Genomic DNA, 26,390 nt, shown 5'->3' on the forward strand with positions numbered 1-26,390 from the left:
ATACTAACAACAACAACAAATAACAACAATTAACAACAATTAACAACAACAACAACAACAACAACAACAACAACAACAACAACAATAATAACAACAACAATAACAATAATAACAATAACAATAACAATAATGAGTCTTAAACAACTAGTTGTGACCATCCAAAAATTAATTATGTCTAGCATTTTTAAGATGCATTTACATTTTTGTTTGTCTTCTTTTATGTTGCTTCTCTTGTTTCTATTATTATTCCTCTTTTTCCGCCGGAATTTTTCACTCTTTGTTTTTTTTTCCATATTCCAATTTATTTTGTCTTGGGATATTCTGTTTGCAAAATTACAAAAACCCCCAGACTGCACTTTCTATGCAACTTACCCCCAATCTAACTTTTTCTCATTTTTTCCCCAAAATACACTTTCTATGGAAATACCCCCAACCAAATAAAAAATAAAAAAATGCCTAAACTACCCTCCCTTACTTTTACCATACCCATGCCTCTCTCTCCTCTATCCCACCAAACTAGGGGCTCTAGCACTATGTACGTGCGGTCTTGTAGTAGGGCTCCGACATTGTGTAAAGTATTGTCCGGCAATAGGGCTCTGGCACTGTGTAAAATGCGGTTTGGCAGTAGGGCTTCGACACTGAGTAGAGTGTGGTGCGGTTTGGCAGTAGGGCTTCGACACTGGGTAAAGTGTGGTCTGAGAGTAGGGCTTCAGCATTGTGTAAAGTGCGGTCCAACAGTTGCAAAGGGCAGTTTGGCAGTTGCAAAGGGTGGTCCGGCAGTAGATGTTACTGGATTCCAAGACCCCGACACTTTGTAAAAGGCGGTCCAACAATACTCAGTTTCGGTTCGGTAATTGTCTTAGGGCGGTCCGACACTTATACCCTCCTGCAATGTGATCGTGTGCTTCGACAATGTCCTACTAGGTCCAAAAGTCAACGTCAAATTTGGCCAAAATGATTTTTGTGTATGGGAAGGGCATTTCTGTCTAAAAAGATAAACTTTTTCCCTTGTAGGGTATTCGCATAGAAAATTTGATATAGGAAAAAAAGTGAGAGAAAAATTTAAGTTGGGGTAAGTTGCATAGAAAGTGTGGTCTTGAAGGTTTTTTGTAATTTTGCCTATTATGTTCCTGTAACGATACATGTAATATCTTTGTATTGTATGTATAATAGTAACATTCATTTGCTTCGTATGTCATATTGAACGGTTATACATAGAAATATCAATACATTTTTAAGAAAACACAAGGAATGAGACAATATAAGGATTTCTCTCTCTTTTTTGTGGAGAAAGACATATGATACAATACTGGAATATTCTACTTCTTAATTAGTGTAACAATGTCACACTAGCCCAAGACTCACCATCAAAGAGATAGAGAGGAACAATCAAGATGAGGTGGAAGAAAAATAAATTTCCAATCAATGATGAAAAATGCGGTATATAAAAACATTACAAACTAATATGACACATAAGATCTAGTTTTTCTACCACACACCTCTCTAGAAGTTCTTACCATCATATTTACTGCAATAACTACTACTTGCAACAATAACTACCAACTACCTAGTAGTTTTATAACTTCCTACTACACAACATTACAAATATCACATCACTACATCGCTAAAAATAAAACAACATAAAAACTAATATGATTTCTAGAAAATACACTTTAGTAATATTAGCACTTCCCCTTAAGTGATTTTCTAACAAAAAGACTATGCCTAGCTCTTAAGTGTGATGCGATCATCTCCATCACTTTGCCAAATTCAAAATCCAGGATTCTCAAATTCCCATAAGAATGGCTGTAGAGCCCACCCTTGAATAGTAGTAATATAGGGAGCATACTTCCTCTCTAACCCATGAATGATGCACCACTTCATTTGTTCCTATGAAATAAGTCATTCTAAATCAACAAGAGAGATCTTCGAACAAAGATTCTTGATAGCATTGGTTGAGTTCCCAACTCAACACTAAAAATATTCGACCTTCAACCCAAATTCATCTTCAAAAAGACAATCAATCCTCTTCATAAAGGGACTCAAGACAATATCACCACCACTCTTGTAGCTCTTATAACATGTGGAGAAAGATGAATACCACAATACTAGAACAATTCGCTTCTCAATTAGTGTAATAATGTCACCCTAGCCCAAGACTACCACCAAAGAGAGAGAAGAAGGACAATCAATATGTGTTGGAAGAAAACCAATTCTCATTTAGTGAGGAAAAGTGGGGTACATAGAAGTATTACAAATTTGATACATATAACCTAATTTTCCCACTACACACTTTTCATTAAATAGATGTTCATATAGCTATATTTATAATAATATGTATAAAAAAATAAAATGTATATTTTTTATGATTTTCAATTGTCTTTTATCGTCAATGTATATTTGTATAGGGATAATGTGGTCTACACTAAATTTATATTTGTATATAAACTCTTTTAGGGTTCATTCCTTGTTAATGAGAATTGATCAAGATAGTTTCTCTCTCTAGAATGTTCTTGAGCTCTGCATCTGCTCTAAATCTAACATGGTATCCGAGCAACAAAGATCCGATCATCTCTTCTTGTTGCTGCTCACAAATCGCCCAAATTGTGAAGGTCAGTAATCAAATAAATTTTATTTTCTCTGTGGATACCTTAATCTTCATCTTTCGTTTACTTTTCCTAATCATATACGATTGGAGCAATCATCAATCTCTCAAATTTTCATTTTGCAAGTTTCGTTGCAAATTTTTGTTGCAAACGGTGTCATGTGGTTTATGGGCGTAGAGAACTTGGGTTCATTCCCCTTGCCCGATGCCCCAAACCCTCGATCCTCTCTTATTCTCTTTCTCTCTAAACTTTCATGGCAAATTTGAAACCTTCCAAAATTTTCAATGTGCTATTCCCTTTCTCCTTTGAAACCCTATTTTTTTTTTGTCTTCATCCATTCATTGTAGGGAGTATTGGGAAACTAGGGCTATTAACCCATTGTCTTCGTATTTATCTATTTCACATCCATTTTATTTGTGCGTACTCTCTCTTCCTCGAGTATTTGTTGTTCACTTCGTTTATATCCACGCCCAACCATCTAAGTACTGTTTAATTCGTATTGATATCATTCACTTCCTTTGCAAGCATATTAATTCGTATTGATATCATCCATGACCTATTTTTTTTTCAAGCAAAATTTGTCCGTCGAAGTTTACCACGCCAAGTTTGGCTCGTCTCCATCAAAAATTTTCCGCTGCAAAATTTATTTGTCTCATACAATTTGCCTAGTAAACTATCTTTGCAATCCTACACAATTGATCACTTTGTGCTTGCAAGTTTTTATTTGACGTTTCTTTGTAATGCTTTGCAAGCTGTTGTGCTCTCCCACAACAATAGTCTTTCCTTGAACCTAGCAATTTGCAATTATCTTCTATCCTATTAGAAAACTTTCTTTGTTTTTGAAAAAAAAAAAAAAAAAAAATTAAAAAAATTACTTATCTTTGGAGTGCAAAACATGATTACTCTATGTTTATTCATTACCTCAAAGCATGGAATTTACATTATTTTATTATAAGTTGATGATATTCTTATCTCTGGTAATGATTTCAATTCCATCAAGAATGTGAAGCTATGATTGTAAGAAGAATTTCAAATGAAGGATCTTGGGGAAGGATCTTATTTTCTTGGCCTTGAGATCTCTCACTCTAAACGCAGTATTTACATCCATCAACATAAATATACACTTGATCTTGTTTCCAGTGCCCGATTGAATGATGCGAATGCTGTTGATACACTTATGGAGCTCAATGTTAAACTTTCTGCACATGTTGGAGATCCTCTTCTTGAGCCTACGATGTATTGCAAACTCGTCGGCTCCCTCATCTATCTCAGTATGACTCGCTCAGATATTGCATATGATGTCCTTGTTGTGAGCCAAATTGTTTCAGATCCTCGACGACCATATCTATCAGCAGTTCATCGAATTTTACGCTGTGTTCGAGGTACTTCCATTCGTAGATTATTCTTTGACTCTACATCCTCTTTAGATCTCAGTGCATATGCAGATGTGGATTGGGCAGGTGATCCCGACACTTGCCGTTCTACTACAGGATATTGTGTATTCCTTGGGGTCATCATTAATATCATGGAAGAGCAAGAAACAAGACACTGTTTCCAAGTCAAGCATTGAAGCTGAGTATCGTGCCATGTCCTTGCTCGTGAGATTGTTTGGGTTCGTGCTTTCCTCAATGAGTTTGGTATCTCTATTTCAAATCCCACACCTTTATATGCAAATAACCAAAGTGCAATTAAGATTGCATCTAATTCAGTTTTTCATGAGCAGACCAAAAATATTGACGTAGGTTGTCATTATGTTCGTGATCGCTATCTTGATGGTACATTATCTGTCCCTTATGCTTCTTCTACTGGGCAAACTGTTGATATTTTCACCAAATCTATTACTCGGAGCCGCCATAATTTTCTAATGGACAAGCTAATGCTTTACTCATATCCGCATCCCCTTGGTGGGGGGTAATAATATGTATACAAAAATAAAATGTATATTTTTCATAATTTTCAGTTGTCTTTTATTGTCATTGTATATTTGTGTAGGGATAATGTGGCCTACAATAAATTTGACACTAAATTTGAATTGTATATAACCCTTTTAGGGTTTTATTCCTTGTTAATGAGAATTGATCAAGATAGTTTCTCTCTCTATAAAGTTCTTGAGCTCTGTATCTTCTCTAAATCTAACAATTTACTACAATAACTACCCACTTACAATAATTACTATTAACCACCTAGTAGTTCTATATTCTTCCTATTACACAAAATTACAAATACAACCTCATTACATCACTCAAATTAAAATAAAATAAAAACGAATTTGAATTTTAGAAAATACACTAACAATTTTAATGGAATTAGGTTGGATTATGAAGTTCCACATCTAAAAAAAGATATACAAAGTTTTTAGAACCAAATTGGAACTTCATGTCCTGGCTAGGTTTTTAAACAAAAAAGTAGTGTTAAACATCAAGTGGAAATCTGATGCAATCATTTGAAATTTTTTTCAAGTTTTTAAGACCAAAAAGAAACTCCATGCTCCAATGCAGGTTTCGACAAATAATTTGCGTTGGAACTTGGTGTTTCGACCGAAGTCCAGAATTCAAGGCACCTTGGAAAAAAAGAAAATTTTATCAAAAATTAGATAACCATAAATTTTAAAATACATATGACATTTATAAATACGTCAAAAAAAGAAGGAAAAAGCTATATAACATAGCAACTAGAAGTAAGGTGCACCTTAAAAATCTAATAGGAAAAGAGTGTTCGAAAGTTAGAAAACCTTCTAATTGATCATCTTGACTTCAAGATTTATAGATGTCATCATTAATTAAACCTTAACCCAACTATTTAGGGGTGGCTATATGAACCGTATTCTCACATTCTGCTCAACCAACGGTCATATTGTCAATCAAACCATAAGTCATCATATCTCTTATCGCTACTTTCATTCATGTCCATTTGGACCTCCCTTGCCCTTTTAGAGACGTGCACTTGAACCAATTTTTCCCTCCCAAACAATATTGTATTAGGTCTATGTTGCACATGACCTGCCCATCTAAGTCGAATTTTCCTCATTTTATCGCCTATTGGAGCCACATCTAAGTTCTCTTGTATGTATTAATTTTCAATTCTATACTTATTTAACTTGTCACTCATCCATCTTAACATCCTTATCTCTACCACACTAATCCTATAGATATATAGTCTTGTTGGAGATTTATGGATATAAAGCAAAAAAATCGAAGAAAGAATCGAAACATGAAAGTAGTGCATCTTGTTATAGAACTCGTGCTTCATCCAAATATCAGATAGAGTCGACGACTGAATCGGGTTCATTAACAATTCCAGATTGAAAGTGGCGAAAAAGAAAGCATTGACTTCTTTGCCGCATCTTGCTTTTATAGTTTTTCTGATTTAGGGATTTCTCTATCATTTAATAAAAGTCTGGAACCTTGGGTTACAAATTGGTGGAATACCAGCCAATACGAAACTTTTTTGAATGAAATTCAAGAAAAGAACGTTCTCAAAAGATTCATAGAATTAGAAGAACTATTCCAATTGGATTAAATGATAAGGGATTATCCGAAGACACATATACAAAAGCTTTGTATAGGAATCTACAAAGACGTAACAAATTATCTGGACCATCTATTTTCAAGATTTTTAGATATCTATAGATGTGCTCGATATGCACTATTTTTAGAATTCTAAATTTCGTTATTAAGTTTAAATATGGATTTTCAAGCTAATCCCTTGTAAGGTTCTTAGCATGGGAACTGCATATCGGAACCTATACATTATGAGCATACAAACCTCACCCAAAAGAAAAAGTTATTATCAACATTAGCAACTTTCTGAAGTGTATGAAACATTTTTAGCCACTTCTATGTAATGCAGAGAAGTGGGGCGTTATTGTTAGAATGACCGTTTTTGAAATCATTTTAAAAAAAAAGTTATTTAGCTTAAATTATTGTAGTTCAAATCCTCTTTTTTTTTTTTTTTCTTTCCTTTCGTTATTCAAATCCCATAAAAATCTCACAGTCGTTAGCCGGGATTAAAAACTTTCCCGCTCTATCTGCTACTCACGTCTACGAGGATCATCTCTCTCTTCTCTCTCTACAATGAATATATATATAATTGAAGACAAATGTTGCAATTATATGGAAATCTGATAATTTGCGTTCTCAAGGCGAGAACATATTGGTTCTCTTGGACCCACCAGATATGTACTAATTATAAGGCTGCACTGGAGAAGATTGATCTACTGAGTGTAATTTAATTCTCCATGTGGGTGGGAGCGCTGTTCACTCCTGTTGTGGACAATCGATGGGACCTGGATCCTTAACACCAACACTAATCTTTTTGAGAACAGAGAGGTGAACATGTTTCTATTAGATCTCATCTCCATTGGAGCACTTCCCTTATGGGTGGCTCCTAGCTGCTTATAACCTTGGGACTTGCAACCTGAACACCTCTATCGCAGGTAAAAGTGTGCCATTTCTAATGAAGATTGTGGATATGCAAGCCCAATATGTAGATGCATGAACATCATGGCGCTTGTTCCGAGGAAAGTTCCCTCTTCAACATCCTCTTCCTTTCTCTTTTAGGGTTCTCGATGTCGTTGATTCTTAAGCGTTAAAGATGAAATTATCGATGGAAAACAAACATGCTCTATGGAGCTCATGTTCCTATCAAGTACTAGGAGCTGTATCCTCCCCTTGAAGCAAAGAACTAAAAGGCATTTAGAGTTCTCAAAGCTCCCATCGCAGATGAAGATCGTGCACATTAGTCCTCTGCCAACCTTCTTCCTAGTTGCATGTGGCAATGAGGAAGCATGTTGAACCAGCTAGGCCTCTCCTTGATGAACAACCGCTTCATCAACCTGATTGTCACTCTCAGCCTCGTTTTCAGCAGCAATCACTAGGTGTTCTTTTCAGTGCCATGCTTAGGCTTTACCCAAGTGGCATGATGTTGGGCTACATTAAACGGACACACTACGGCTTGGTGCTGGTAGCTGGGCCAGTCCACCAAAGACACCTCGGACCAGCAGCCTCGTGGGCTGAGGTACTGGTAGCTGGGCCATCTTTTGCTGCAGAAACTCCTAGGTTTGGAGGTGCAGGCCTTCCAGTTTGTGATTGTTTTGCTCTGAGGATGGGTCCGCTTGTGGCTGCCTCCTTTCTTTGTTGTTCCTCTACTTTCAAGTTAGCTTGAGAGGCTGCTCCCAACCGGGGCAGCGTGAGTTCATCTTGGACCGAATTCCCCAACCCCTTAAAAAATAATGTGCAACCGTTTGGCCCTCGGTCTCTGTTAACCCATTATGCAAGTATAAGAAGTAGTCCTCCTTATACCCCTGAACAAATTTTGTATCTTGATGCAACCGGTAAAACTATTGGTACAATGTTCGTGCATATCTTGGCAAGAAATTGCTTGAATAACCTTGCGTTCGTCTAGTTTTATGATTTGATTTTATCTTAGACCCTTTGAAGCTGGCTTCTTGAACTTGATGCCGCCACTTTGATGTAGGTTCCCTAGGTTTAAGAGCTACAAGTTTGACCTACTTTTAATCATTCAGGTCTTGTCTTCCCATTCAAAGAAGGGGTCAACTAGTCAAAAAATCCTTCAAGGGAAACTTTAATACCTGAATCTGACTTTTTGCGCTTATATCCTAGTGTATCTGAATGGGGATCATGTGATTCCTCCCCGTCCGTGCGCCTATGCTGGTCGTGTCGGCGTTGGGGTGGTTGGCTGTCTGACTCCCGATTAAATTCATGCTCCCGACAATGCCATCGTATATTGAGCACAGACACATCATCAGTTCTCTTCAACCTAGATTTGGGCTTGGATTCTCTCCAATCACCAGAAAAACCCTCACGATTTGGATCTAACATCGTGGGAACCTCTTTGTTTTGGGCACCTTGCTATTGATCTCGCCCTTTCAGCAACTGTGCAATCGTCTCCATCATGTTGTTGAGCTGCTCATGCATCTGGTCCAGCCTGACATTCTTACAACTACTACTGGCCATCGTAATCACTAACCATCTTCAAACCATGCTTTGAAAATATATGCAAGAAAATATACAATTAGAAATGATTTCTGACATTCAACTATTATGAACTTTAAGTTGTGACGCTAACTACCTCAAGGAAAAATATATGCAAGCAAACCAAAAAGCCAAAACAAAATTTGTTCATAAACCTCACATTATAAGAATTAACTTTTATGAATCCGGTTCTAACCCATTGCCTAAATTTGCGGCCTAGGTTGTGGATTTAACCATAGTTACTGGGAGCGGGAGCGGGAACGGCTCCTGTTTTGGGAGCGGGAGAGTTGGATCGAGAGCTTCCTAAAGTTTCAGAGCTTGGGGAGTGAGTTTCGGGGAGAGTAAAAGTTGCAGATCAAGATCCCGTATGAACATGAGTGTGTTCCCGATACATTGGGATCGATGTCCTTATTTAATGAGAATACCTTCCATGTAAAATGGGATCGTGTTCCCATGTTTTTTAGGATCGTGCTCTCATAGACAATAGGAACAAGATGCCATTTAAAGTCGAGTCGTGTCCCCATCTAAGAAAAATGGGTTCCTATTTGGAATGGATCGAGCTTCATTCAAGGTTGGATTGCGTTCTGCTTAATTTGGAGCCAATCTCCACATGTCCTCTTTCTTTCTCTCTTGACCAGACATTCACAATCTCTTCAACCTCCACACCCTTAATCCCATGGACCTATTTGCCAAAAAATATATATACCCATCTCAACCTCGCTTGCTAGCAGTTGGGGACCTCTATGGTGATCTCCAAAAGGCCAAACAAGCTTTGAAAATGGGTAAAATTTTTGATGAAAAATTATTCATTGGATTGCAGGCAACTCCATGGTTGTGAAGCATGGTGACATCCTTGACAGAGGAGGAGAAGAGTTCAAGCTCCTTTATTTTTTAGAAGAATCAAGAATTCAAGAATTGGGGCGACTGATTTTCTATAGGAATTCAAATGAAAAACCTCTGTAAAGGATTGGAAAGGCAAATTAACATTTTTAAGAGTATCAAAAAATTACCCATATGGAATTAAGGCTAGAATAACTGCTTTGAGTCCTGAAGGCCCAATTTCTACACGTTTTTAGTTGATAACCCTACTATTTTAATGGTGGGTAGCGCTATTTTTGTTTATGGTGGGATCCTCCCTAAGGATGGGAGTTTCGGGAATGTAGGGATCACAATCCTAAAATTCTGGGAGCGGGGATCTAATTTGTTTGGGAACACATTATGTGGGACAGTGGGAATGAGATCCGTGCGGTAGCGGGAGTGAGCTCCGTTATGAATGGGATCAAGAATCCTAAAAATGGAAGCGAGCTCCCAAAAAGTTGGAAATGGGTTCCGGACGAGATCCCGGTCACAGAGTATCGGAGCTGTATCCTGGAGCGGGAGCGCTACCCTAGTTGGGCGCTCTCAGTAACTATGGATTTAACTCATGAATTAAAAGAAGGGAATTCCACTTCTACATGTCTTTACTGCTGATGAAAAACAAACAAGCAAAAATTCATATCCTTCAATGGTATCAAAATTTGAATAGAAGAAAAAATAAGATTAAGAACATGTATATTGCCACTTAAATAAGAGTCTTCCATTTATCCAAAAAAAACAAAGAAAAAAAGTTTCCATCAAGAAATATTCAGTAAACAACATAGTAATGGAAGGAATATCCAGTAATGCAAGTTTGTGATATGCTAACAAGTCTAGCTAAATATGATCTTAGCCTCAGGAGAAGCTTTAGGAAAGGAATCCAACCGCTCCGCAACCTTTGATTTCTCCTCTTGATTCTGAAGACTCCCAATTTTGATAAAAAACTCATCCAATACACCCGCATTCAACAGAAAAAACTCAATTATGTCAAGAGTTTCATCACAGTGAGTAGCCAGTACCAGCTTTAATTTTTTGAGTTGAGCCAAGCAAGACATAGCATCAGAATTCAACGTCTCCAAGTTAGTCTTAGTCAATTTGCCCTCAGGTTGTAGCTCCTCCTCATAATCCTTCGAAAGAGAAAAGAAGAAACAAGAAATCCGAAACAAAAGACGACAAGGTCAAAACAGGAAAGCAGTAATGAATGTGTCTAGACAAAATAGGGAAAAGAAACCAAAAGAAGAAAACATGCCACCTATTATGAGAATCATGTTCACCTTAAGGCAAAGAGCATTTAGATTTGGGAACTTCTTCAACAGACAAACCAGACCCATGATCTCTGATACTTCCATACAATTTAGATGTATCTCGAATTCCTGCAGAAAATTATAAATTGTAGGTAGCCCACCATTTCCTCCATCAGCTGACCTCTCATAAAAGCTCTGCAAGTAACAACCAACGATGATGTAAAAAAGATTCCACAATAATTCCTCAGTTACACCTACTTCGATTCTGAATACCACTTTCAATAAAATAACTACAAACAGAAAACTACCACAACTATCATATAATCATCTTGTTCATAGGAAAAAGAAAACTACTAGGAAACATAAAAATAGTTCTTTTGGTGAACTATATTCAATGTGTGAAAGCCATTTTTCCTCTAATCCACCAAAATAATTGCTGTTGTTTTTTACTTTCACTAAAAGGACGACTTCACTAACTGGTTCAAACATCTTTTGCTCTGATCTGAGTGTGTTTTTTTTTGCTAAGGCCATTTAGCGAATTAATTATTTCTTTAGTCTTGCCATGTAGTGTAATATTTCTTAAGTTTTTCCATTAACTTTTAATTGTCAATGTATTCAACAAAATAAGCAATCTGCTAAGCAAGTTGCGTTCATGGGTGTGCCTGAACATGAGGAGGGGATGACAATGTACATAGAAATTCAAATGCATGTCAAATCTAGATGTCCTAATTACTTTTGATCTCTTTTTCTAAAAAAAAAAAAATAGATTAATGTCTTCAATTTGTTAATCCTTAACATAATTTTGAATTCAAATTCCCCACCACATGTTTATTATGGGCCCCTGTAATGGCTACTGGTTCAACCGGTTTCTTATGGGATGACTCCTAATTCATCATCAATTCAACCAATTAACAGAACCTGCAAAACAAGTGTCCTTTATGGGCGTTCCAAGAACACAAGGAGAATATGGCCATGCGCAAACCAATCAATCATGTAACTGTGATTTTTCACATGAGTGTCATGAATAAAAACTTCATAGATGTTCCGTATCACATGTTTACTATGAACTACCAAAGTGCAATTCGTAAAGTGATATCTGGGCTGATAACTTTTAATTTGTAATTTCTTCAACCAATTAGGTGAACTTGCTAAACAAGTTGTCCTAATAGGCACCCAAAATATGAAGAAGGGATGGCAATGTGCAAAAAGAAAAATCATGAAGCATGCTAAATCAAGTGGTTTTAATTACTTTTTTTGTTTTCATTTTATGAAAAAGATAATATATCTTGTTCTGATGTAGGCTTCATGGAAAAATTGTTTATAAAAAATTCTCACCGCATGTCTATGCCACCGAAAGGGATGACAATGTGCATAAGACATGAGGGGATGACAATGTGCATAAAAATTCAACATGCATGTCAAATCATGTTGTCTGAATTCTTTATTGTTCTCATCTTTCAAAAAATACAACAGATTGTAATTTTGTGTAGGTGTCAGTATAGTTTTTAAATGGAAAAGTATGCATAAGAGACTATTTACTTTTGATATATTTTTCCTGCCTGCATTTTTATTATGAGCCTCTAAAAGCCAACCAGTTAAACTGATTCCTTAGCAAGTAATTGATAATTCACAATCTGTTCAATCAATTAATGGAACCCAGGGATAGCAATGTGGAGAAAATTCAAAATGCATGTCAAAACAAGTAGTCGCAAGAACTGTTTTTATTTTTATTTTTTTTATTTAGGAAATGAAAGTAGTATTTTACCCAGCATATGTTTATTGTGCCACCACAAAAATGCAACTTGTAGAACTGATTTCTCAGCTAGCAACTTAATTTTCAATTTATTCAGCCAATTAGGTGAACCTGCTAAACATGTTGCTTTATTGAGTGTGCATGAGATAGCAACATGCATTAAAATTCAAAATGCATATCAAATAAGGTCGTTCTAAGTACTTTTTGTGTCTCATTTTCTGAAAAGAAAACATTTTTTTTACCTGGACCTCATGAATAAAATTTTTAATACAATTTCCCCACTGCATGGTTATTATATGCCTCGACATGCATCGTATTACGTCGATTTGTTACACCGTAACATTTACTTCTCAACTTGTTTAGCAAATCACACAACTTTGTAAGCAGGTTGCCTTCATGGATGCACTGAAAACTGAGGTGCTGATGAATGTACATGTTGCGGCTAAACTATGGAGGTATAGCAAATTAGTGCGCGAAAACATCCGCAAAGAGAATAAATTGGGTGAAAGCCAAGCTATACCAAAAATTACAAGCAAATTGCTGTATTTTTATTTTTAAAAGAAAGTTTTATAATCTGAGCTCAAAATGGCACAGCCTAACCCTTTTATACTGTTTGTCTTTCAAGTTTTTAGTATATATTAAAAGCTAACCCATTCCTATTGCACAATCCAGTAAGTTCCTAAGCATATTCCAACTCCTAAATCTTGGAAACTCCTCATGTTTGACTCTCTCAAGGCTTTGCAAACCCACTATTACATTATTCTACGCTCGTGGAAACCATGCTGGTTTTAGGAGGTCCCTTATGGGGCCCTACATCATCCTCCCTGGGTTCTAGAGAACTTGCCCTCCAGTTTGCATTCATAACACCATATTACACTATGAGAAGTGCCTACTCTATAGAGCAAGTCCATAATATCATTAGTCTTAAACACATTTAAGATGACTTGCTCACGAACTTTGAAATGCATATAGGCGAGGGAACAAAAACAACCAATGAAAATGGCATCAACTCCTTTCGGCATATCTCCGTGGCACCGCCGGTTTTGATAAGACATAGAGTGCTAGGGCAGAGACAAGGCAGTAGTCATAAAGTAGTAGAAAGAAGCCATTGAGTCAAAATACAATTGATTGTCAGCACCATCATTGAGACAAGTGAGTTCTTTTCAGTTCCTTCTAATTGTTTCCTTGTCTACTTCTTGCCCTCCATTAGAAACATCATTTATCTTACTTGTTCCTTTTGGTACAAAGAAACAAGTTATCTCTAATATTTTGCAATCAGCTACTTCACATCCACGTGGTTCTTCGTAAATAAATAGGAGCATCCACAAAATTCTCTTGAAGAGTGGGATCTTCTTCTTGATCCTCTTAAGTGATTGGATCGTCATTAAAGTTATTATCGCCAAATTCTTTCCCAACACCTGAATCATCATCTAAATACTTGTAAAAGACTGATGTTAAGTCCCAGTTCGCAACACACATATTCTGAGGACTATTTGATGAGAACAAAGTTTCTCAATGGTTGTTCTCGGATAGAGTTTCATAATAGAATGTTCTCGGATAGAGTTTCATAATAGAATGTGCAGTCTGAGTTCAGGCGTTGAATGAACTTTTTTAATAGAATTCCTGCGCATGTCTTTTTTGTACCCCAAAAGGCAACCTGTTAAACATATTTCTTAGCCATCAATTTCTAATGTGCAATCTGAACAACCAATTCGGTGAACCTCCTAACAAGTTGCCTCAATGGTGCACTTAAAACACTAGAACGAAGGGTCTAGGGTTTGGGGTTTTTGAGTTTACTGTTCAGGACGAAGGGTTTAGGGTTAGGTGTTTTTGACTTGAGGGTTTAGAGTACATTGTGCATAAAACTTAAGCTGCATGTTAAATCAAGTTGTCCCTGGAGTTTTCTTTCATTTTATGACAACAAAAACAAATTTCACTTTTACGAGGGCATAGAAAATAAAATTTATATGCATGTTCCCCACTACTTTGTGTACAACTAAAAGCCAAAATGGTAAGCCACATTCTTGGCCCTCACTTTTTAATTCTCTATCTATTCAACCCAGCGTTTCAAAAACCGGATCAGCTAGGCGAACCAGCTACCAGTTTGGATCGGCAAACAAATAGTCCGGATGCATAATAGAAATGTTTTTATGATAAATAATTGAAGCCAATAAAATTAAATAATATTTTTTTAAATCTATAAAAAAATAAAAATTTATAGTGTTGGAACCAGGCAAATTTGCCGATCAGGTTCGCTTGATTCCCTAATAGACATACCTATCTAATAGAACTGCATGAGTCTGTCTAAATCAGATAAGATTTTGGGTTCCTATTGGGAACTGGGTCGATCCGCACCAATTCCGGATGGATAGATTGGAAAATTTTGAAACATTGGTTCAACCAATTAAGTGGTCTATTTAACCTATGTTTAAAAAATCAGCCATGGAGAATTGACCATGATTGATTGGTTACTTATTAGAGTTGGAATTGGTTTGGTTTCCTTATAATTGCTCGATTATGTTAGGGAACCAGGTGACTTTGTCAGGGAACTATGCAATCCGGAATGGCCGGATCACTCTATTCCCACATATTTTATTTTTTATTTTAAAAAATTTTATTATCATTTAGACCGCTTCACTAGAGAATCAATCCAATTTGCTGATATGAATGGGCGTTCCAATCCAGTCGAAAATTCCAGATGGCTAATTCACCTGGACAGAAAATCTATGTTTTAAAACACTGATTTAATCAATTAAGCAGACTTGAAAAACTAATTGCCTTTTATGAATGTAGCCCAAACATGGTGGCAATTTGCGTAAAAACTAGAAATGCAGCGTATACGTAAAACATTGAAAGTATACGAAAAAATATCACCATGAATTATAAAACTGCAAGAATAACATCTACAGGATGCACAAAACAGCAAAATCTGACCACCTATAGAAAATAGGATCTTTAAAATGAATAACTCAAATCACTGCCTAAACAAATGATTAACGAAAAAATTTCAACTCAGTTCACTAACTACTCAAATTATTAATAATGGACAAAAAATCATAAACATACTGACTAATCAAATCATCATCTGAGCCTTATCCCAACCATTACTGACTAAACAAATCTTGATGGGAAAATAACCAGTTCACTAACTAAACAGATTACTAGAGCGAAAATAAAAAGCAAAAAGATCAACATCCAGAGGCAGTATTTCATGAGTAAGATCTCGAAGGAGAAAAAAACAGTAACTAAATTGAGTAACTAAGCAAATTATTAAGAGTGATAATAATGCAAAAACAGCACTCACATATAGACGAAAACCAGTGACGCTCAGAGACTCTAATTTGGTGAGACCATTGATAATCTGCCTCAGTGGCCAAACCCCATTTCCATCATCATCCCAATTAATGAAAAGATCCTTGATGTTCAAACTCCCACTTAAATCAAGTTCAGAAAAAACACCAAACAGATGGAAATTAAGGAGGCTCGTGCTGATGATTTTGATATTACGCAGTCCCTCGCAATCAATAAGGGTCAGATCTTCCAAGTTCTCACTCATGGAAACTATGGTCTGAAGTATAGTATCAGTAAGAGCCACAGTTTTCAGAGAGAGAAATTTGAGAAACTTAAATCCTTCGAAATCTGTGGGCATCTCGAGCTTGCATGAAGTTAAGTCTATAGATACCAAAGATGAGCAAGAAAAGAAGCTAGGGTGAACTTTGTAGGGCAAATATTGGTCATAAAAGTCGATGGCCAAATCTTCGATCCCTCGACTGGATACGATGGAGAGCCACCGATCGATATCTTCGCAGCTGCACCAAATTATTCTATCCAGCCTAAACGCTGAAATGGGTCCGCGATGGCGAGAGAGGACTGAATCGACTATATTGGCCCAGTGGCATGAGTATGAGTATGCTGTATCTGGTACGAAGTTTAGCGCTGGAATGGACGTCCAAGAAGACCTCCACCTGCGAGAGAGGACCGAGGTCCTAGCAGCTTCTCTGATCGTTAGCATTGAGAGAATCATGAGAATTATCTCTGTTGGGAGTTCGCTTATCCTATCTTCCGCTATAGCCATTTGCAAAGAGTAAGCAGAGCCTCCTCTCACTCTGTATCTGTGTATCAAGGACGGCCTCTGTTATGGAGCTTAAGAGATTAAGGCCGCAAATGGATGACCCCTTCTCTCTTCTCTCTTTAGGGTTTGCTGAAATCGTGCAATCTCTCCCTCTCTGTAACAATAGAAATAGAGATAGGAGGAGGAGGAGAGGCATTGTGCATTGAATGTTTCTGGCATTGTGAAGAGAGGGAAATGTACAAAAATAGGAAAGAAGATAGAGAGAGGATATGAATGGAGCCTGTGCGCGTGCTCCAGGCATTACCTCCCATGGCGGAGGGACTTTGCCTCCTTTAGAAAATATATTCATTGTAGAGAGAGAAAGAGAGATAATCCCCATAGACGTGAGTAGAAGATAGAGCGGGAAAGTTTGTAGTGACCATTTTTTATGGATGGAGAGATTTTTACGGGATTTGAATAACAAAAACAAAAACAAGAAAAAAAAAAAGGATTTGAATTACAAATATGCGCATCCATATTGCGGGACTTATTCCTTGAGAGATATTTAAGCTAAATAACTATTTATTTGAAAATTGAACCTTGCCTATCATGATTTCATAGTCATTGTAACAATGACACTAAGGGTGGCAACGCACCCTGAACCGACTCGAGACCCGCTGAGTATACCCAACACGGGTCTGGGTCCAAAACTTGAACCCTACCCGTATTTGACATGTAGGAGATAAAATACTTCTTATTCGTTTGGATATATTAAGGATCATATACATTAAGACCTTGTAGTCATCTTTAGCTATTAAATGAGAAATCATATGAATCTTGTAGCAGGTAATTGTGATATAGGTATATGATGGTAGAAAATAGGTAAAAAAAAAAAAACTATGAAGCTCATAATGAGGGTGGCAATGGACCAACTAGACCAGAACCCGATGGTTACAGATATGGGTCCAACTTGTGGACCTAACAAGTTGAATACAGGTTCAAAATCTAAACCTGTATAGGGTCTGGATCCAGCCGGACCGTTGCCACCCCTAAATGACACCCATCTCTTCTACGTTACATAGAAGCAACTATAAGGGCCTAAAAATGTTTCATACACTTCCAAAAGGTTGCTGATGTTGATAAAACGGAAACTCTCGTTAATATTTTTTCTTTCGGGTGAGTTTTGTATTAGGTGTATAGGTCTCGTAGGTAGTTCCAATGCGGAAAATCTTACTATGGCTTGAAAAATTCTGTTTAATTTAATTACGAAATTTCAAATTCTAAGAATGGTGTGTATTGAGCAAATCTATAAAGATTTGACAATTATGGAAAAATAGATGGTCTGGTTAACTTGTTACAAGATGTACTATTTTCGGTCGAAATTTTTTTGTTTTATATGCATAAATTTCCAATAAGACAATATATCTCCATAGGATTAGTGTAACAAAGATGATGATGTTGAGATGAATGAGTGACAGGATAAACAATGATAGAATTTGAAATGCATACATACAAGAGAACTTAGATGTGGCTCTAATAGGCGATAAGATAAGAAAAAGTAAACTTAGTGGGCTGACCATGTGCAACATAGACCTAATATAATATTGATAAGGAGGAGCAAATTGGTTCAAGTGGAATGCGTTAAAAAAGCAAGAGAATGCCCCAAAGTACATCTAACTGATAGTATGACTCTTGATAGAGTAGAATGGGAGAATGTGATTCAAGTAGCCGACCCAAATAGTAGGGATAAGGCTCGGTTAATGATTACATCCATAAATGACATCCATAAATCTCAAAGTCAAGATGATCAATTGGAAGGTTTTCCAACTTCAGAACACTTTTTTTTATATAATTTTTGAGTTGCACCTTACTTCTATAGTTTCAAGTTGCAACCTTATGCAATTTTTTTCTTCTCTTCTTTGCCGTTTTTTAAAAATATGACATGTACTTTGAATATGTTTGCCGTTTTTTAAAAATATGACATGTACTTTGAATATGTTAATGTAATTTTTTATAAAATTTTCTATTTTTTCCATTGTGCCTCGAGTTCTAAATAGGGTTTGTTCTTGTTTCTTTTTCCTAGTTTTTGTATCGAAACACCAAGTTCCAATCCAAAGACTTTGTCAAAACCCGCATTGGAGCATGGAGTCTCTGGCCGGTCTTAAAATTTGCATCAAATTTCCACTTGGTTTTTAACACTACTTTTTTGTTTAAAAACCTAACCGTGACATGAAGTTCCAATCTGGTTCTAATCTATAATCATATTAGATTTTATTTTATTTTATTTTGAGTGATGTTATATTTGTAATTTTGTATAATAGAAGTTGTGGAAGTACTAGATGATCAGTAGGTATTGTTAAATGATTGTATAATAAAAAGTATACAAAAAATACAAGCAATATATTCCCCAAAAACTAAGTTATCAAAATAATTGTATATCTCACCATAATAATAAGTAGAGTTAGAAGAAGAATAACCCAATGAAAGGTATTCTTTTTATTAGAACCTGAAATGTCCTCATAAAGAAAATAAGAGAGATTGAATGATACTAACGATTTATGCAGCTCATAATTCAATCTGATTTGAATTTGCTTAAGCATTTCGTTGCTTTCTTTATGCATAGAGAAATTTGATTAATTTCATAACTTTAGTTTTATTTTTTATTGTATTTGTGTATATAACATAGCATTTTGAATGGACCACTATTTTACATATTTGGATGTTTTTGTTTTATTTTAGTTAACCACTATACCATACTAGGGGTCTTTTTATTTTTATTTATGAACAATAATCCTATACCTTAGTTTACAGTTCTTGTTATTTACTAATGTAATTCTTGTTTTTAATATGGACCTGATTTCTACATGGCCAAACCCACATATGCAGAAATGAGGACCTATTAAATCTATTATTGAGATGGATTTTAGGATAATTTTTAAAGACACGTAATATCTAACATGGAGATGATGAATATGAAAAAATAAGTAAATTTTAAAAGGGTATGGTTTCTATAAGGTTGCAACCTTAAACAATCCAATTAAGGCACACCTTAAAATTTTATTATAACATATAATTTTGTTGTAAAAAATACTTTGTATTATCTTAAAAATCTATTTTCATACCTAATTAGAAAATTTTCACTTTAAAAAGTGGTTAAAATCAACTAGATCTATAAATATATAAATATATGAAAATCTTGAAAATGGATGGTCTAGATAATGTGTTGCAAAATGCACTACTTTCGAAACTCAAAAACTTTTTTTTTTCATATTCATGCACCTCGCTGTCAAGATGATCGATTGGAGGGTTTTTTTCAACATTAAAACAACATTTCCGATAGATTTTTGAGGTGCATTTGTGATTCTACATTTTAAGGTTGCAACCTTATATAAACTTTTCCCATTTTAAAAACTAGAAATAATAATTCCAGTAAGAAAACATTTGGACCGTTAGTTTCCATTGTTTTTAGATGGAACACCTACTTGCATCCATTTTTAAGATAGAACACCTACTTGCATCCATCTGTTTGGACCACATATATAGACATGCGGTCCAGCCCGCATGAGACAATTTTCCTCTTAGTATTGTCGCTTTTGTTGTTTTATTTTATGCCCCCAATAAATTTATTATATATTTTGTGTTGTGACAATAAAGTAAGTATTGTTGTTGGATTTATTAAGAGTTTCGACAAAAAATTCTCCGTTATCACTCTAATAGCACTAGGTAAGGCTATAAAACTATTGTTCAATAGTTTTAATGTATCTATACCATAACAACAAATCATAATTGTATATTGTGTCATGTTGTACATATCCGATTTTTTCACTCTATTTTTTTGTGCCAAGTCCAAAATATTTACGATTATAAAACACACCTTACTTTTGGGAGATCTGTCTTTTTTACCCATTTTTTTCTTTTGATATTTTAAATTTAAACTAATTTATTACCAATGTTTTGGTTTGCCGATATATTATTTCTCGACTTGCTAACTATGCTCACACTACGGCCACTCAGCCCACACAACTAGAGCATTGTGAATGCTCTCTACCATACTATTAACAGATTCTATAAATGGCAAATAAGGGTGGCAATCGGGCGGGGTGGCCAGCCCTAGGCCTGGGCCACAAAAGTGGTTGTAAGGCAGGGCTGGGAAACCATGGCCCAATAGTAAGGCCAAGCCTTTCCGGGCTTGGGCCAGCCATATGAGGATTAGGGCCGGGCTAGGGTTGCCCCAAGGCCAAGGCCATTGCTACCCCTTAGGGCCGAGGGCCCGGCACTCGGTCATCGTCGGGTGCCACAGCCCCTATCCATATCCACTCTCACTCTTTTTCCTATATTTGAACCTTTGAACTTATCACAATGGCCTAAAGATTCAATACACCACGCCTCTCCCACTCCTATTTCTAATTTTGTACCTTTCCAATTCATCAAAATAACAGAAAGATTCACTGCACCCTGGTTCTCCTCTTATTTATAATTGCTATTGTTACAAGCCATACCTAAAGAGAGATTAAGAGAGAGAAAGGGATGTCGATTTTTTGCATCAACCGCCTGCTCTTGGCCACTGCAGAACAAATTATCTCTCTGTTAAACGTTTGAGAAGTACCGGGACTTCGACATCCCTAGGAAATGAAGGTATACTTGGATTTCCAACTCTGTTTTCAACATTTGGGCCGATACACAATGTTTAAACCCATGTAACTGACCCATTTATATGAGAGATAGGACTCTGTCAACATATGAGGCCAATTACATGGGTTTAGGTATTGTGTATCAGCACAAATATTTGACATTGGAGTGAAATTCTAAGCAAAGCTCCATTTCCCGAGAGAATCGAGATCTTCGCTACTTCTCCAATGGTTAAAAGAGACAATTATGTACTCCTTTTGGAGATCACTGGTCCTGCTTCTCCAATGGTTAAAAGAGACAATTATGTACTCCTTTTGGAGATCACTGATCCTGCTTCTCGACTTGGACCTAGTACTTGTTGGTGTGTGCCCTCATGTGTGGCCATGAGGCGACCTCATTGAGGCCTCATGTTACCTCACCTATTTTTATGGGAGCTTATGGGAAGAATTCCATGGGTATTTATCATCCGTTAAAGCTAAATGTTCATCTTTTCTCATTGAAACATAACGGGTATAATCAATATATCCTTTTTCCTTCATCATTTTTTAATGCATTTTCAACCAAATACTGGCTCATTGTAAAAAGCTGTTTCTCAAGTACAAATGGTTATTGAGTGCTTTTACAGTGCAAGAAAGAAAAAAGGTACCTCAAAAGTAAGAGTTGTTTCTTTCTCTACTGTTAAAGGGGGAACTTTTTTTTTTTTGGACACCGTTTTTGTGACTCCATGTAGAAATGAGTCACCCCTTAAAAATCTATTTTTGAGATGGATTTTTGGACTTAATTTTTTAAGGATATGTAATCTCAAACATGGAGATTATGAATATGAAAAAAATAAATAGATTTAAAAATTAAAAATAATAATTCTATTAAGAAAATATTAGGACTCTTAGTTTCAATTATTTTTAGATGGACCACCTATTGGGTCCATCGTTAAGATGGATGCTTTATACCTTGGGACCACATAGCTTCATACCTTGGGACCACATATTGTAGAAATGCGATCGAGCCTAAGCCTGCAAGAAGCAGTTTTCTTTTTTTGATTACCCGTTCATTATTTTTACTCCCTCAAGAATAATCGCAGGGTATCACATCTCTAAACTTTTCCTGTTCGTGTGCACAAAATATTTTCACGTGAAAATTATGTCATACATTGTTTTTTATTTGCGTGAGTCAGTGGGGAGAGGGCCCCTACTCTTGGTAGAAATTGAGCCTAAGACGTAGCATTGCAAATTGTCAAGCGCTAACCAATTAAACCTGGGCTCTTTTCCTACGTTTTATACATTTGTTTGGTGTGTAATACATATGAAAATAAATCCCATGGCAAAAAGTTTTATCATGAAATGGTCTAATTTATGGTAAAAAAAAAATCTCACCTCTTGAAGTGGGGAAATATTCCCCGTGCTTTTATTTTTACTCACGGACCCACTATTCACTATTCACCATTTACAACATAATATATATTATATGATATTTTATTATATATGTTAAATAGTATATTTAATATAAAAATTATGTTTCCATATTATTTAATATGTAATATATAAATAAAATTTTATATAAATAATATATTATTAAAATTTATACCATAGTATATAACAATAGATAATAGATATTACAATAATGTAATATTACAATATAATGCATAATACTAGTTTTATTATACTAAAAAGATGTATATTATATATTATATATAATATATATTTATATTATATATAAATATTATATATTATATAATAATATATTATTTTATACTATATTATTTAACAATAAGTAATATATATTTGTATAATGTAAAGCATAATATTAGCATTATTATACTAATAATATGTATATTATGTATAATATATATTTAAATTATATATAAATATTATATTTAATGTAAAATATAATAAAACATATTATATAAAATACAACTTACATTAATAAAATAAATATAGAATAAATTATATTATATATTATATTATCGTGTATTATATTGTATATTATATATAATAAAATATACATTAATAAAATAAATTTAAAATACATTAAATTATATCTTATATTATGTACATTATCTTAATATACATTATATTCTATCTTATATTATGTTTTACATATTGTATATATTATATATTTTTTATTCATATTATTAGTTTATATTTGTATTGTATATAATATATAAAATATACTATATATATTATAAAATAAATTGTGTTATATATATTATCTTATTGTATATTATATTGTATATTATATATCATAAAAATATACATTAGATTATATCTCATATTATGTACATTATCTTAATATACATTATATTATGATTTATATATTATATATATTCTATTTATATTACTAGTTTATATTTTATTATATATAATATATAGATTCTATTATATAATTTATTTTTATAATTATATATATCGCATGCAATAAATAAGGGAGTGATTTCATGCAACGGTTGTATAGTAATATAATGAAATGATATTCAAAATATTCAAAAACTATATTAAGACCATTTGTTTGACCAAAATTTTTAATTATACATTACTTTCATTCCAACAAATAATCACAAAAAGTAGAATTTGAAAATACAACTTAGAAAATATTTTTTTAGTCCAATTAATATAGACCGTCATTTTGATAAGTGCATAAATCTAGGCCTTAGAAGGATTTTTTCCTTTTAAATTTTTTTAGATAGATTTATAATCATTAGATAAACAATGATAAAAAATAAAAAAATAATTTTGAATTTGTAAACGTCTATAGCTTGAAATTCATTAAATGAATGGTCTAGATTCGTTGTTGGAGATGACTCATTTTGACCATATCTAAGGAGCAAATTAAATTTTATTTTTTTAGGGATTGATTATTAAGATGAAGAGAAGGTTTGTGCATGTTTTGGGATCATACAAATGTCAAAAACATGGTTTTCGAGAAGTGTGGTTTCATTATATTATATGGGGAACATAACCACCTGCTATAAGATAACTCCCACCATAAATCCATAACTCATAATTACCCACAACTAGTGAGACATACTAATACATGGAAACCTGATTCTTGCATCTTTTTAATCACATTTTAACAATATTGTCATCGCAAATTTTGAGAATCAATTTTAAATCACATATGAGATATTTAAAAATAATAATAATAATAATAATAATAGTAATAGTAATAGTAATAGTAATAGTAATAGTAATAGTAATAGTAATAGTAATAGTAATAGTAATAGTAATATTAATAGTAATAGTAATTGTAATAGTAATAGTAATAGTAATAGTAATAGTAATAGTAATAGTAATAGTAATAGTAATAGTAATAGTAATAGTAATAGTAATAATAATAATAATAATAATAATAATAATAATAATAATAATAATAATAATAATAATAATAATAATAATAATAATAATAAAAAAATAAGAATAATAATAATAATAATAATAATAATAATAATAATAATAATAATAATATTAATAATAATAATTTTGAGTCCTTAAACAACTAGTTGTGACCATCCAAAAATTGAGAGGCTTATGTTTAATCAGGGGCTTTAATTATTTCTAGCATTTTTAAGATGCATTTACATTTTGTTTTTCTTCTTTTATGTTGTTCCTCTTTCTATTTTTCTTCCTCTTTTTCCTTCTTTGGATTTTTTCTCTTTTTCTTTTTCATATTCCAATTTATTTTGTCGTGGGATATTCTGTTGGCAAAATTACAAAAACCCCCCAAACTGCACTTTCTATGCAACATACCCTCAACCTCACTTTTTTCTTCAAAATACACTTTTTATGCAAATAGCCCCCAACAAATTAAAAAATAAAAAATACCTAAACTACCCTCCTTTACTTTTACCTTTATCCTCTCTTAGTTTTACCTTACCCACGCCTCTCTCTCCTCTATCCCATCAAAATAGGGGATCCAACACTGTGTAAGTGCCGTCTGGCAGTAGGGCTCCAACACTGTGTAAAGTGGGCTCCGACAATAAGGTCCGGCGGTATGGCAGTAGGGCTCCGGCACTGTGTAAAGTGCAGTCCAGCAGTTGCAAAGGGTGGTCTGGCCATTGCAAAGGGCGGTCTGGCAGTAGATGTTAGTGGATTCAAGGGCTTCGACACTATGTAAAGGGTCTAACAGTACTCAGTTTCGGTGGTAGTTATCTTAGGGTAGTCTGGCGCTTATGTTCTCCGGCAATGTGCTTCTGGGTCCAAAAGTCAATGCCAAATATGGAAGGGCATTTATGTCTAATATTTTTTCCCCAAATATAACTACCAACTATTCTGTCTAATATTTTTTGCCCCAAATATTCTGTCTTATATTCTATCCAAAAGTCAAAGTTCATTTTTGTGATGGTGCCCTCTAAGAAAGTTTGATTTGGGGAAATAAGTGAGAGAAAAATTTAAGCAGAGGGTAAATTGCATAAAAAGTGTGATCTTAGGGGTTTTTTGTAATTTTTCGTATTTTGTTCCTCTAACGATACATAGGTAAAATCTTCGCATTGTATGTATAATAGTAACATTCATTTGCTTCGTACGTCTTATTGAACGGTTATACATAGTAATATCAATACATTTTTACGAAAACACAATGAATGAGAAAATATAAGGATTTCTCTCTCTTTTTTGTGGAGAACGACGGATGACACAATACTGAAATATTCTACTTCTTAATTAGTGTAACAATGTCACACTAGCCCAAGATTCACAATCAAGGAGATAGAAGAGCAACAATCAAGATGAGGTGGAAGAAAAATAAATTTTCAATCAATGATGAAAAATGTGGTACACAAAAGCATTACAAACTAATGTGATACATAAGACATAGTTTTTCCGCCACACACGTCTCTAGAAGTTCTTACTACTTGCAACAATAACGACCAACTACCTAGTAGTTTTATAACTTCCTGTTACACAACATTATAAATATAACATTACTACATTGCTCAAAATAAAATAAAATAAAAACTAATATGATTTCTAGAAAATACACTTTTGTAATTTTAGCACTTCCCCTTAAGTGATTTTCTAAAAAAAGACTATGCCTAGCTCTTAAGTGTGATGCGATCATCTCCACTACTTCTCAAAATTCAAAATCCATGATTCTCAAATTCCATTAAGAATGGTTGTGGACCCCACCCTTGAATAGTAGTATAGGGACTATAGTTCGTCTCTAACCCATGAATGATGCACCGCTTCATTCGTTCCTCTGAAATAAATTTTCCAAATCAACAAATGAGATCTTCAAACAAAGATTGTTGATAGCCTTGAGTTGAGT

General features: G+C 34.5%; 1 protein-coding gene and 1 long non-coding RNA gene across 4 annotated transcripts; one reads left to right on the forward strand and one right to left on the reverse strand.

Moving 5' to 3' along the window:
* The first annotated feature begins 2,466 nt into the window (after positions 1-2,466).
* Positions 2,467-10,050, forward strand: LOC110007511 (uncharacterized). 3 transcript variants are annotated; one of them, XR_016044058.1, is made up of 4 exons: positions 2,468-2,612; positions 3,747-3,988; positions 4,067-4,218; positions 9,420-10,050. It is a non-coding gene; the product is annotated as an uncharacterized LOC110007511 (long non-coding RNA). The 3 variants fall into 3 exon arrangements; XR_016044057.1 differs by lacking the exon at positions 9,420-10,050 and adding an exon at positions 4,330-4,710 and having other exon boundaries at positions 2,470-2,612; XR_002281392.2 differs by lacking the exon at positions 9,420-10,050 and having other exon boundaries at positions 2,467-2,612; positions 4,067-4,322.
* Positions 10,051-10,123: 73 nt separating this feature from the next.
* On the reverse strand, positions 10,124-16,832 carry LOC18436899 (F-box/FBD/LRR-repeat protein At1g13570). Its single transcript, XM_011626118.3, has 3 exons — positions 15,756-16,832; positions 10,729-10,893; positions 10,124-10,581 (listed from the first exon to the last, which is right to left on the reverse strand). Exons 1-3 carry the CDS (start codon positions 16,524-16,526, stop codon positions 10,288-10,290), a joined length of 1,230 nt encoding a protein of 409 aa, XP_011624420.2. The 5' UTR covers positions 16,527-16,832; the 3' UTR covers positions 10,124-10,287.
* Between the last annotated feature and the right edge of the window lie 9,558 nt (positions 16,833-26,390).

The sequence above is a fragment of the Amborella trichopoda genome, chromosome 11 (assembly GCF_054954075.1).
Source record: "Amborella trichopoda isolate Santa Cruz 75 chromosome 11, AtrichopodaSantaCruz75HAP2 v2.0, whole genome shotgun sequence".
Lineage (NCBI taxonomy): Eukaryota > Viridiplantae > Streptophyta > Magnoliopsida > Amborellales > Amborellaceae > Amborella > Amborella trichopoda.